At 34.9% G+C, this 13,885-nt stretch overlaps 2 protein-coding genes across 6 annotated transcripts; one reads left to right on the forward strand and one right to left on the reverse strand.

Moving 5' to 3' along the window:
* The first annotated feature begins 1,235 nt into the window (after nucleotides 1-1,235).
* LOC145032478 (E3 ubiquitin-protein ligase SINAT2-like) lies at nucleotides 1,236-3,650 on the forward strand. Of its 3 annotated transcripts, XM_078981300.1 has the most exons (5): nucleotides 1,237-1,620; nucleotides 1,727-1,842; nucleotides 2,290-2,534; nucleotides 2,630-3,016; nucleotides 3,100-3,650. In XM_078981300.1, exons 3-5 carry the CDS (start codon nucleotides 2,322-2,324, stop codon nucleotides 3,421-3,423), a joined length of 924 nt encoding a protein of 307 aa, XP_078837426.1. In that variant the 5' UTR covers nucleotides 1,237-1,620; nucleotides 1,727-1,842; nucleotides 2,290-2,321; the 3' UTR covers nucleotides 3,424-3,650. The 3 variants fall into 3 exon arrangements, with proteins under 3 accessions (XP_078837427.1, XP_078837426.1, XP_078837425.1); XM_078981301.1 differs by lacking the exon at nucleotides 1,727-1,842 and having other exon boundaries at nucleotides 1,236-1,620; XM_078981299.1 differs by having other exon boundaries at nucleotides 1,237-1,842.
* Nucleotides 3,651-4,612: 962 nt separating this feature from the next.
* Nucleotides 4,613-9,024, reverse strand: LOC145032477 (casein kinase 1-like protein HD16). Of its 3 annotated transcripts, none has more exons than XM_078981298.1 (17): nucleotides 8,368-9,022; nucleotides 7,813-7,941; nucleotides 7,646-7,719; nucleotides 7,482-7,551; nucleotides 7,321-7,376; nucleotides 7,157-7,228; nucleotides 6,953-7,047; nucleotides 6,794-6,860; nucleotides 6,570-6,699; nucleotides 6,260-6,478; nucleotides 6,021-6,163; nucleotides 5,774-5,948; nucleotides 5,604-5,694; nucleotides 5,367-5,524; nucleotides 5,100-5,288; nucleotides 4,949-5,025; nucleotides 4,613-4,877 (listed from the first exon to the last, which is right to left on the reverse strand). In XM_078981298.1, the coding sequence occupies exons 1-16, from the start codon at nucleotides 8,740-8,742 to the stop codon at nucleotides 4,966-4,968; spliced, it is 2,103 nt and encodes a 700-aa protein (XP_078837424.1). In that variant the 5' UTR covers nucleotides 8,743-9,022; the 3' UTR covers nucleotides 4,613-4,877; nucleotides 4,949-4,965. The 3 variants fall into 3 exon arrangements, 2 of the variants coding, with proteins under 2 accessions (XP_078837424.1, XP_078837423.1); XM_078981297.1 differs by having other exon boundaries at nucleotides 4,613-4,835; nucleotides 8,368-9,021; XR_013677147.1 differs by lacking the exons at nucleotides 4,613-4,877; nucleotides 4,949-5,025 and having other exon boundaries at nucleotides 5,150-5,288; nucleotides 5,367-5,516; nucleotides 8,368-9,024.
* Between the last annotated feature and the right edge of the window lie 4,861 nt (nucleotides 9,025-13,885).

A 13,885-nucleotide genomic window follows, 5' to 3' on the forward strand; every position in this document is an offset into this window, starting at 1 on the left:
GAGATTGTAGAGTATAAATTTTGAGAAATTATACAAAAATAAGAAGAGTGAAAAACATACGTTGATAAAGAGAAAAGCAAAATGCCCGACTTTTCTATGATAAAAAAATATATATATATTGATGTTGCAATTATGACCGTTTTTATTGATCATTTCTATTGATGATAAGTAAAAATGTTTTTATGTTTTGCTTCGTACTTACTTTGAACCTTGATAGTTGCATGGTGGTTTTGTTAGACAAATCTAAATGTTTGTATAATAACACTAGTAAAAGCAACCCAAATAAAAAAACAATATGTAGAGTTGTAAACAAAACGAACATTCGACGAGAAGTTCGATTATGTTTGTTTATTTAATAAATAAATGAATATGAACGCAAGTTCTCTACATGAACAAGCCTCCCGTTCGTTCATTTATGTTCGTGAACTTTATTTATATTAGTCGTTGAAGTTTATTTATCTTCATATATATTCTATTGTTTTTTATTACAATATTATATTATTTGTTCGTTTATGTTTATATATGTTGAGTTGTATTTGTTTATCTATGTTCATTTGTGTTCGTCCGTTTATCATTTCACGAACCTAAACAAACGAACATGAATAATGTAATTTGTTAAACTAACGAACATTAACAAGAAAAGTCATTCATTTATCCGTTCGTTTGTTCGACTAAGTTAAATGAACAAACAAAAAAAGTCTTTGTTCATGTCCGTTCGGTTCATTTACATCTCTAACAACATGCAACATATACATATTAATATTTTTAAGAGAAAATCTAACAACACAAATAAATAGGGGAATATTTTCATATACATATAGCAAATTTAGTAGGAAATAGAGAACATAACTTTTTTTTTTTTTTTAATATATACATATACCAAATACCTAGGCTCCATTCCCATTAAGATTTTTATTTCCGATCTTGTCTAAGTCCACCATAGGCCATAGCAAATGCTCAAATATTAGCTTATAGAAAAAGATTAGAATTTAACAAAGTAACAAAAAAAAAAAAACGCTTTAAAATTGCATATGACGGCTGCACAGATTTAACCAAGATCAAAATATTAATAACGATTAATCTATTTGCCTTTTCAAAAAAGAAAAAAAAGAAAAAAAACATATAGCACAGAAGGAAATTTGTGGTTTACTCTATCTCTTATTTGAGATTAATGGGTGATAATGAAATCATAAATAGAGTTAAAGTTGATGATAACAGAGCAACGCGTGCGCAAATGTCTCGTAAAAGCCAAAACTAAATTCAAAACAAGACAACAGGAAAAACCATAAATTTGCATTTCAAAACCATTGCTCAAATCCCCTTATTAGCTGTTAAACACACACATCATAAAAATCCCAATATTTATTACCATCTCAACCGTTCTACAATCCTAGATAGATTCACAGAATTGAATGAATCCTGGGAGTTCAAGATTGCCCAAATCTTTAAGTGTCGGAATTTATCACCACTTCAAGTCAATTCATCCGATCTACTCTATCTATTTAAACCCTAATCTTGTTGTATCATTACAACAAACTCATAACAAACCCCAAGTACTGATGGGTTGCTTCGTTTTGGCTTCTGGGTATTGACTTTCTCATCTGGGGTTTGCAGTTCTTGGTCAGTTCTTACGTTTTAGCTATCTGTATCAGTCTCTTGATTATAACGATTCTGTTTTCTGCGCATGTTTTGATTCGTTGAAACTAACGTCCGTTGATGATTCAAGTGAAAAAAAAGTCTCTGAAAAAATTATGGGCCAAGTCAACTTGTTTTCTTCTTGAAATTCAACAACGATGTTACGATTTAGCGAGGAATGTATGAGTTTTCTTTAAAGGAATTCAGGTAAATTCCATGGTTAAATACCTTAATTTCTCAGTTATTTGAATCCGTTAACACCAGTCTCCCATACCGAAATTGTAGTAGGTGTCTAGTCAACCTCGGATGAGGTTCGCTAGAAAACATATTCTGATATTCGGATTGAATGTTTGTTAAAATCTGCTACATTTGGATATGAAAAGTTAACCCATGGCTGTAGGTTTCTTGCACTCATAAAGAAATCTTCTTTCCAACGCTATCTGTGGAATGGATTCTTTCTTTGTATAACAGTTATCTTGTTTTCCCTATAATAGTATAATCCCATACCTATATCTTATAAGTTATGTCTACCTTTATTCAACTCAACTTTATTGTCTATGTTATGTCTTTCCCCTCTCCATCCCTGCCCATCTGCATTCAAACTTTCAAAATTAGGGTTTTTCATAATAATTTTGGTTTGATTTCAACTTTCAGGATCAAATCAAATACCACAAGAAAGCAAGAACATGGCTCCTGGAGGTAATGTTTACCAGGATGTGACTGAATCACGTGCTGCCATTGCTGATTACAGTGTCAAATCTGCAAATGTGGAAGGAAGAAATGGCCTCAGAATATGTAATTCTATTGGTGGAAGGCCTGGAATGGCATCAAACAGTGCTGTTCATGATCTACTTGAGTGCCCTGTATGCCTCAACATAATGTGTCCCCCAATTCATCAAGTACGTTTTTTTTTTCTCTTCCCAATTGACCAATTCTCATGTGAATAATGAATACAAATAAGAATTATGTTCTAAATTTGAATGTTTATGTGTAGTGTCCAAATGGGCACACGATATGTGTGATTTGCAAGACTAAAGTTCAAAACAGTTGCCCGATATGTAGACAAGAGCTTGGAAATATAAGGTGTTTGGCTTTGGAAAAAGTTGCAGAGTCCATTGAATTACCATGCAAATACCATGTTTATGGTTGCCAAGATATTTTAGCATATCACAGCAGGATGAGGCATGAAGAAGATTGCAAGCATCGAGGGTATAATTGTCCTTACGCAGGTGCAGAATGTCCAGTCACCGGTGATATTCCATTCATTGTTGCACATTTGAAGACCGATCATAATGTTGATATGCATGATGGCTCTAGCTTCAACCACCGGTATGTGAAGCCTAATCCTCATGAGATCGAGAATGCTACTTGGATGTTGACCGTAAGATCTACACTTCACCCCCTTTTAGAAATACCAAGTAACGTAAACAGTCCCTGTGAGCTAATAAGATTTTGGGTGTGCAGATTTTCAACTGCTTTGGATACCAATTCTGCTTGCATTTTGAAGCTTTTCATCTGGGAGCAGCACCGGTTTATATGGCGTTTTTGCGGTTCATGGGGGATGAAAATGATGCTAACAAGTTTAGTTACAGTCTGGAAGTTGGAGGAAATGGTAGAAAGTTGAAGTGGCAAGGGATCCCGAGGAGTATTCGTGATAGTCACAAGACTGTTCGTGATAGTCTTGATGGGCTGATTATAACAAGGAATATAGCGTTGTTCTTTTCTGGTGGGGACAGGCAGGAGCTGAAGCTAAAAGTGTCTGGACGCATATGGAAAGAACAGTCTTGAGCTACAACCTGGAAGTGGAAGTCATACTCACTGGACTGACTTCCAGGTTCTGGCTCAAGACTGATATAGAGCCCTGTGGCTCTAACAGAATTCACATTTTTAGAGTCTAGTTTATTGCTTGATATTTTTGCACAGGGGTGAGTTATTACGGGGGATGTTGATGAAAGTTGCCTGGTGCTCATTTATCAGGGTAAACTTTGTCCGAAACAGAAATATTTTTCAAGTCATTGTCATGTTGTTGCTCTTGGCTAAAACGATCAATTTCCATTGATAATATGATTCTAATAAAGAAAACGTAAGTAGGGAGAAAACTACAACATTTGCAAGGAGCGGTGATCACTGGATTTTGTATCCAGAAGACCCGGTTTAGAGTAGTTTTATGTTTCCTATCATTAAACCAATTGAACTAATATTCCACTAGAGACTCAAAAATAGTGTCATGTCAATGTTTTTTTATGGCCACCAACACTCTACGAAGAATGGAGTGGGAAGCATAAAGTGACCACCAATTGAAAGCATCTCCACTTTCCAATTATACAATTATTTTTCAGACCTGTCTATGACCGTTTTCCAACCCTACGCCCTAGCCATTTTTGACCCGACCGGAAGACCAAGATATAAAAATGGAGTTTATCTGCTCCATACCCTGTCAGAACCGCATGTTGTTCCACTGAATCAAAATTAACTCTGATATCGTCATACATGTTCCATTTGTAAAGATATTCTCTTGCGACCAAATCCCAAGAACTAAACGTTATTGTCGCCAGTTGTGAAACACTAACGCCACCAATACCAACTTTGGCTCCTTGTAAAGATTGGTGGTGGCAACCACTCATTGTCGCCAGTTGTAAACCTTCGAGTATGAATAAGAAGGGAGATAACAAGTATTCCTATTTTTTTTTTTTTTCATTCTAGATGGTGTATTCTTCAATTGTTGGGTCACTTGAAGCTAAAGTTGAAATAAGATTTGATTAGAGGTTGGCGGCTAGTTTTCTCAAATGGCATTTGGCCATCCATCGCATAGCATGATAGAAGCACTAAATACTAACCCTGAAGCTCTGGAGTCGAGACTTCCAACAAAATCAAATAACATGTTTCCAACAAAAACACACTGGTTGATATCCAAAAAAGTAACCAAGTTTAACACGCCATAATAACATTATGGCTTCCTTGAAGCAAAGCATACACATGACAATGAAAATGGCATACATATAACCAGCGATTAGGTACAGTTACAAACAACAATATATTATAAATACGGGTCAACATCACGACTAGACTAGTTGACTACTCAGAATCTGGACCACTACTGGTGTCCTTGATTCACAACAACACATGAGTTTACAACAACCACTTTACACACCACCTCTGTCTTCTGTCCTCTACCCTCTCTCTCTCTCTCTCTCTGCACACTGCACATGACAACAAACACAGAGAGAGAGAGAGAGAGAGATCTGGTATCATCAGCATACACAGCAGCATTTCAAAATTAAATACAATACAAGTAGTTTTCAAACCCACATACCATTATCATATAATGATTCAAGACACAGTTCTTCCATAGCAAATGCAGGCAAGATACAGATTTTTAGCCCACTTCTCCTGCACATACCATTTTATAAATCATAAATGAGGAACAACCAAAAAGCTGAATGAGAAAATGTATGAAAACTGACCTTAACATGTGTGCTTGGAAACTGTGATGTGCGCAAAGTTTCCTGTGTTTCATCGCCAGGCTTGTGGCGAGGCACACTCAAGATAAGAGCAGCTTGATCCCAGGTGGCAGCTGTTGATGTAATACGGTAACCATTATCCCACCTTCTATGAATCCCCTCACTTGGATATAGAAAATCAAGCTCCACCACCTTATTATACACCCACCACATTAATCCCATACCAATATAATTATAATATTTAATTATTTATATGTTATGCTACCTTACCTGATCACTGAAGCCAGCATTACGGGACATGACAACACCCCAGCGGGTACCCGCGGTTGCCATGGATGTCACATGAAACCCTTCTCTCCATTTCTTGTTTATCCACTTGAAAGGGAACGAGTCGCTAACTTTGTAAGACTGTTGAGAGTACTGTGTCCCTAAAACTTCATAAAATAAGAATACACAACACATGCAGTATGCATCATATACTACTCTTAGAAGAAAAGCTCAGCATACCTTTTGACATAACCACCAGAGAGCTTCCATTGTTAGCACCAGCAATGGAGCTGATGTAATAGTTCTTCTCCCATTGTTCCATAATCCATTCCTGCAACATCCATCAATATTATTAAATAAATAGCTTTCTTTTTTCCCAAACACAGCATTTATCACTCAATAGTCTGTACCTTGTGTAAGAAGAAAGGAGACAGTTCATAAACTTGGCTTGAAAACCCTGTCCCAGCATCCATTATCAAAGCCCATAAGTTGGAACAAGATGACACACAGCTTATAAGTAAGCCATCAGCATTTCCTCTCTCGACATGTTGGCTTAATCTTGCATCTGCAACATTGTAATGATACCTAATGCACCACAAACCCATTTTAGATACAAGAGGCCCAGAGAATATAAAATAAATCAAAGGTAGCACCAACCTTTGTTTCATTGGTAGCCTGGCATTGTAAATTGAAATCCACTGTGTTGCAGGGACTCCCATTCGGATTTTCTTTGAAGGCTGTCCATCATCATCCTCATCAAGATTCAATCTGCCCCGTTTTTGACCAACTTGACAGATGATCTGAAGTTTAAAAAAAACAAAAGTGATTAACTCTTTAATTTAACAACAGATCATATGATACACACTAGTAAGTTAAGTAGCAACAAAATGAATCACCTTTTGAGCACCATCTGTGTTTATGGGCCTTATAGCAGGATTGGGTCCTATTAGTCCCTCGAACAAAGAAATTAGCTTCGAATAGTTTGGTTCTTCATCAAACTTCATATTCACAACTATCTCCAGAAACTGCCTTACAGGTGCAGGGCAAAACACACACAACATTTCAGGAGATGTCGCCATTTTCTTCTTGCACACTAGAAATGATTTATTGTCACCCTAAAAAAAACAACATAAGATTACCAAAGCACAATCTCATATATATATGCCAATAAAAGAATCTGGTGAATCATGATGTAATAATTAATACCTGATACCCTTGCCAAGGAAGCCTGCCTCGATGAAGAAATATGAGTGTATATGCAAGAGATTCCAGATCATCTCTTCTACTTGCAGTCCTACCCAAGTGTGCATGCACACTAGCATATCTAACTGTTCCCCTGCAATCACACGGCTATTGAATATGAATCCAAATGGACATTAAGTAACACAATACTACAGTTTGTTTCAAGAAACTGGTGATTTTAATTTGACCTGAACATGTCAGGCCGTTGGTCATAGTCAACATGTTGACCATTAGCAGTCTCTCGCCACTTTGTTGCTGCATTTAGTATCAATCAAAGCATTAAAGAATAAAGAGGAAACCATGAAGTAACTAAAGTTAATTTCTACAAGTAAAATGAGATTTCTTACCCAACCCCAGGTCAACAAGAAATAATTTCTTTTCTTGAGATGTTGATGGCTGGCCAAGTAAAAAGTTCTCTGGCTTTACATCTCCATGCACGTAACTAAGGAACAGAAGTCATTCAACATGGTGGAATGAAAGAAACAAGGTCAAATATATGTTTGTATCAACTTGAAAACTAACAAAAGAAGCATATGAGTTATTTAGCATACCCTCTTGCATGCAGCTTATCCAAAATTGACAAAGCTTCCACAGCTATACAAGCTACCATTTCAGATGACATCCTGGATATTAGAAATGGTTAACAAACAAGAAACCAAGAACAATGCAAAACAAACAAGGATTTCTTTCCATGTGCACAAGCTCAAGAACTCACGATTGGCCAGAAGAATTCCAAACATCCCATAGACTAGGTCCAAGCATGTCCATGACCTGAAAGAGTGAGAAAAGGCATAAAGACAGCAGATTGCTATAAATAATGTTGTCTAGCTTTCAAAAATAGTGAAAGGGAAAAGACATAAATTAGAATTATCATACCATCACATAATACTCTCCTTGTTTTCCTTTATAATGTACTTTAGGCACACCATGACTGCCACCTAGAGTGCTGTTGGATCAAAAAGAACATCAATGCCACTTATGGTTTTGAAAAAAAGAACATGTTTAACTTGACTAAGATAGAACCCAAAATAAGCACATACTTGTAAACTTGCCACTCGTATGGAGGACCATAACTGCAGCCTTTGCTGTTTTTGTGCTCAAATTTAAGAGCTACCTGTTACAAAGAGAAGCAGAGGAAAGAAGTTAGCCAAATCCAATTTTAGAAAAAAGAATATAAATGAAAATGATTGGTTATGGAAAATATTACCTCCATGGCTCCAGGACCTGATATTCGTTCAGTTCCACCAGAAACACGGCGACCTACAAATACCTGACCAAAACCACCTTTGCCTAGCTTCCTCTCAACCTTATATTGTGGTGATCCACCTACTTGAACCTGAAAACCAACCAATGAAAGATCAAAGAAAGTATCTACTGATGTATTCAAATGATCAATTGACTGATTGAGAGATTCGATAAGCTATGATACAACAATTCAAATAGATTATACTTAATGACATCTTGCCTAAAAAGTATAAGCAAGTGCAGACACAAGGGAGACTACAAACATTAAAAATATAAAAAAGGCAACCAGAAAGATGATCAAGGGCTTTCAAATGGTTCATGGGTAGCTAAGACTATCAATGGGAATTTCCCTAAACCATCATGCATCTAGCTCTACATGACAACTATGGAAATATAACCACAACTTCAGAAACTTCATTCCAGTAATTAAGAAGTTCATTTCCTTACTGAGACCATGCAAAAATAACAGGCTTAAAAATTTCAAAACAAAATCGAAAACAGAGAGAGTGTGTAGTACCCTATCAGGAAAAGGGGCAGTATTTCCTTCTTCCTCCTGACCGGTAACCTTGTTAGCGCTCAATCCGCCGCTATCCCCCATCCGTACTTCTTTGACTGTTTCTTTTCCTCTCTCCTCTGTTTCGGAAACAACAACCAACGTGGGTGGTGCTAAACCCTCTTTCTCCTCCTTTGTCTGCTTAGTCTGCCGCCGCGGATTCTTCTGTTGTTTCACCTCAACCAAAGTCGCCGCAGCCGCTCGAGTTTTGACGTGCTTACCAACCAATTGCTCCGATCGTTTCTTCCCCGCCGCAGCCTTCGGCGAGCTGAGACCTTTCTTCTTGTCGACTACAGGTGAAGCACGGGCACGACGTACTCCACTGCGCAGCTCTGGCATTTCCTACATGACAATAAGAACCTACTAACTCCTGAATCTACCATTATCTATGATCAAACCCTAAACATAATCAACTATTTCCCAGCAAGTAAACAAACCCCAATCGGAACGACTATTTCCTGTACGTAGTCAACAATATTTTCCAGAGAGGATATGATCGGTGGTTTTGAAGATTACTGAATAAAGAAATCAAAGTGGGTCTGGTCTGGAGAGAAGGTTATAGATATAGGTTTCTTGTATGTATTGCTTAGGTCAAAAATCAGGGGAGATAGGGTGAAAATGAAAACGGCTCTTCTTCCTTCCGTAAAGATATTTTTGTCCCCGCGACAATCAATTTTAGGTATTTTTAGTTATCGTTGTGTAATAAATTTTTTTATTATTATTATTATTATTCTTTTATAATCTTTACAATTCTTAAAGTGAATTTAAAGTGATTCATTTTAATATATATATATATATATATATATATATATATATATATATATATATATATATATATATATATATATATTGTTGTATAAGTTTTGATGAACTTTTATTCAATAAAAATATATTATCTATAAATCTTTTTTAATAATTAATCTTTTCAAAAAAAAACTTTTTTGAAATAAGGGTATCTATCTTAAAATCTTCATAAGTCTTTTTTATATAATTTGTCATTTTTAGTTTTTAGGTATATATAATATTTTCAAAAAATAGTAATTTACTTAAGTATTTAAATATATAAAAAATATTATAATACGAAATATTTTGCCATAAAAAACAATATGATCACAATATTTTATATTTGTTTTATGTTAAAAATTTTGAAAATTGATTTATAATGACATAAATTTTATTAATTATATTATTTTTACTATTCATATATAATTAAATAGATTAATTAATCAAAAAATAATAAAGATAATGCTATCCACATATAAACTATAATGTAAAATGGAATGATATTAAAAGCAAGAGTCAAAATATGCAAAACTTATAAGAATAATAAATTATCGGATGTTATTAAAATTATGTTTGTCAGACTAGCTAAATAATTGAAATGATAGTAAAAATTAATGTTTGATAAGAAAAATGATAAGTTAACTAAAAATATAAAATAATATAAAATATAAATAAAAATAATTATATATTATAAAAAATAAAATATATAACACAAAACATATAAGATAGTAATATGTTTGAGATATTATATCTAAATATGTTTAATCACATTTAGATATTATATAAATCTATTGTGTTAAATCATCAACTCATGATCTTTATTTTGTATAGACAACTATAAGATATAAGATTGGTAAGAATATAATATGAGGTTGTAAGCTTAAGAAATCATCGATCTTTCAACTCGTTATGTTTGCTATTCAACTTTTATATTACAAGAATAATAGTATATAATTCTAATAAAAAAAATTCAAAGCTAATGTTTTTAGGATTAAGTATGACAATTCTCTTTACTAATATAAAAAACTGTTCATGTACCTGAATATTTTAATATTATTTTATGTAGTTTTAAACGATTTTTTTATTTTAAATAATCTAACATTTATAGGTTTAATGCGTGTTTTTTAAAAGAAAATATGTATATGTAATTAATATATGTGAATATAAAAAAATCATGAGTTTAATATATATCTGATTTATCGTCCTTAAAATTTAAAGGGTATGTTTCTACTAAATTTCGTTTATTAAAATGTAAGTCTAACTAAATTTTTTTTTAATAATGATGAGAAGTTAGCTTATAATTTATAATTTTTTTAACAACAAAAACTTAATTAAAACTCAAGAAGCTAGAGACAAGACCAAATTACAAGGATGACATAATAAATTTTGGATCAAACAACCAACAATTCCAATCAATTTTGCAATTCCTACGCCTATTTTTACCCAAAAATAAGCAAAAGAACGAATGTCATCAAATATCACATCTTTACGGGGCTTCACCATATTAAACACCATCTTGTTTCTATAACTCCATATGCTCCAAAACGTAACCATGACCACCGCATCAAAATTACATTTAGCCTCCACATCAATTATGAGATTGTTACTCCAATTGATCAGATTAGTTATAGAACAATTGATAGTAATGTCCACATCCCACCAAGCTGCGATTATATCCCAAGTAGCAGCCAATATCGAACAGTGGAGTCGACTAGCACTAAAACACAATAAAAATCAGGCAAATTATTATACGAAATTCCCGACCACTAGGCCTGAGCATCTAGGATACACATTCATCATGAATCTACTCTCTCAAGAGTGGCTAATCATTCCCCCACATTGTTCTGCTATGAACTGTTCTTATTCATGAAACTTCCACCAACCCTGCAGCCACTCGTGCATGCTAATCATACATAATGTTGGATCCCATAAACAGTCGAATAATTGATTCTAACCTACACCCTTTATCAGAAAAGAACAATAAATAAAGCTAAATCAAACATTATCAAGCTATAAAATCTTAGTTGTGTACAACTATAATGCACACTAAGCAACTACAGTAATGATGTCAATTTCCTTTAGCATACAAGAGAGCCTCCTAAGCTATCAAGTATCATACATCATGCAATTATATCATGTCATTCCTGAAGATCCCTAGCCTACAACTATCATGCAGTTCTATCTTAAGCATCAAAGCATCATAAGCAAATAACAATATAGGTATCTTGGGGTAAATTTTCTTGCTCTGACTGATTGTACACATCTCATCATTCATTAGTTACGTATGAAAATAATTTGAAATTAATTTGAAAACTTTCACAGATCCTTAGTTTGAGTTTGGATTCATACGAATGTACATCCAATCCACTCAAACCAGAGCTTTGATACCAAGTCGTAACAATCCAAAAATCACGGTAAAATTTTCTTTTAACAACCCAAAACAATAAATGTTTACAAACATAGTTTCCAAAGTGTCAATAGTCATAAATAAGAGTATCTCAAAATCAAATCTCATAAAAACTGAAGGATATGCACGATAAAGCCTTTGTCTTGTCCCGATCATTTGAAGTACCTAAAAACATGAAACCAAACTGTAAGCACAGAGCTTAGTGAGTTATCCAAATGACCAACATACAAACATATAATATATTCAATCATACAAGGTGGGTCTAATCAGTCATCGAACTGGAATACTCTCGGGTCCACAACCTCCCGGTTGGATTACCCTAGGCCCACAACCTTCTGTTGGAATGCCCCAACCCACAACCTTTCGGTTGGATTGCCTAATACATATTGGGTCCACGACCTCCCGGTTGGATTGTCCTCGGCCCACAACCTTCAGGTTGGAATGCCCCGACCTACAACCTTTCAATTGGATTGTCTAATACGTATTGGTCCACAACCTCCCGGATGGATTACTCCTAGCCCACAACCTTGCGGTTGGAATGCCTCAGCCCACAACCTTTTGGTTGGAATGCCCCGATCTGTTAACTAACAACACAAAGCAGTACATACTCAACCCCACCACATCATGTCGACATATGCATAACAAATAACAGATATCCATCAACAAATAATCATATAACCAATCATCAGAAAAAAACATGCAAATCTACAGATCACTACAACATAGTAACATCATATATACCAGGACACATATCTAGTGGGCTGACATTGGTACCTTCGACACACAAGTATAGTGAGGAAAAACTCACCCAAATCGAAGAACTCTGAAACATTGTGATACGATACCTTTTCTGAATTGCTTGCACCCACGACTAACACTAGAAATAGATAGAATCTCAATCAATAGACCAAAATCCTCAAGTTTGACCCAAAGTCAAATTTGGTCAACGGTCAACAGAGGTCAACAAAAGTCAAAGTCCAAGATTGGTTGTGTATACCTATAGGGTTTTGAGCATTCTAACACTCCTAGGTGTACATGCAACCCTATAAAACCTTGGATCTATGTTTGTCTAGAAATACATGCAAAATACTTTTTCCAAGGTTCATAATCCTATATAGCATACATGGGGAACTTTAACATAAAAGATGGCTAGAATTACATACCTTGTAGTTGATTTGATTCCTTGGAAACCGTGAGAGCCTAACACCCCAAGTGTGATGCCTCAGATGTTTCACACAACACCAAGTGCTTTGGAATGACTTTGAGAGATATGTAGAACACTTGAAAATCGGTCTGGCCCTCTTGCAACTTCATGTAGCCGATTTTGGTGAATGTCATGTTCTTTATATAGTGTGTTACATCTAAGGTTACACCATGTAAACCCTAATGTGACATGACTCTTCATTTCTATGACCCATGGGTTTGTAACTCCCATGGATCATCCATGGAGCATCCTATGGGTCTTAGCCCATCTTGATAAACCATGAAGCCTTTAGCCTGCTATACAAGTTATGGATGATTTACATAATCAACCTATATATTTAATTAGTCTTCTTTTGATCACTTAATTAATTCCAAATTAATTCTTGATCAATACAAATTAAATAATACTATTAATATATTAAAACTTATAATAATATATTAATAACCACAAGTGTTATTTCTCTCATTTAGTCTATCCAAATGCATGATGCCATGCAACCCAAATGGACCATGCGGGGTCGGGTCAAGTACATACCATATATAGTTATGGACTTAGACACCTTATCCAATAGTCTCCAATTTGGATAAGTCTAATAACTATAACTGCAAGTATGACTTCAGGAACCGATCAGCAATCGTAGCTCTTTCAAGGTCTCGCGGAACTGTGAAGATGATGATACGTCATTTAAGATAAGTGATCATATAATCCTCTGTTCTAGATATCATGCGGACAAATACATGGATACAATGTCTTACTTATTATCCAACAGTTTGTTTCCTGATTTCCGATTTGTTTGACAAAGAACTTAATCAAACACATCAATTTAGTTCTGACCGGGCCCGATACATAGGTCAAAACAAAATCATCGAGGGGCCCAAATATCACTTTTAATCCAAGAAGGAACAGATAAACTTCGACTCATATGCTTGGTCTACTACTTGTTGAATCACACACAAAAGCACACTTTATAACATCGAGTTACCAATGTGGTTTCGTACGATCAATGTATAACCAACTCATAGCCAACAAGTCATATCTATGGGTTTGAAGACTTATATGATATTACCGTCTCACGACCACTCGAGATA

The sequence above is a fragment of the Lactuca saligna genome, chromosome 2 (genome assembly GCF_052625555.1).
Source record: "Lactuca saligna cultivar CGN05327 chromosome 2, ASM5262555v1, whole genome shotgun sequence".
In the NCBI taxonomy this organism is placed as follows: domain Eukaryota; kingdom Viridiplantae; phylum Streptophyta; class Magnoliopsida; order Asterales; family Asteraceae; genus Lactuca; species Lactuca saligna.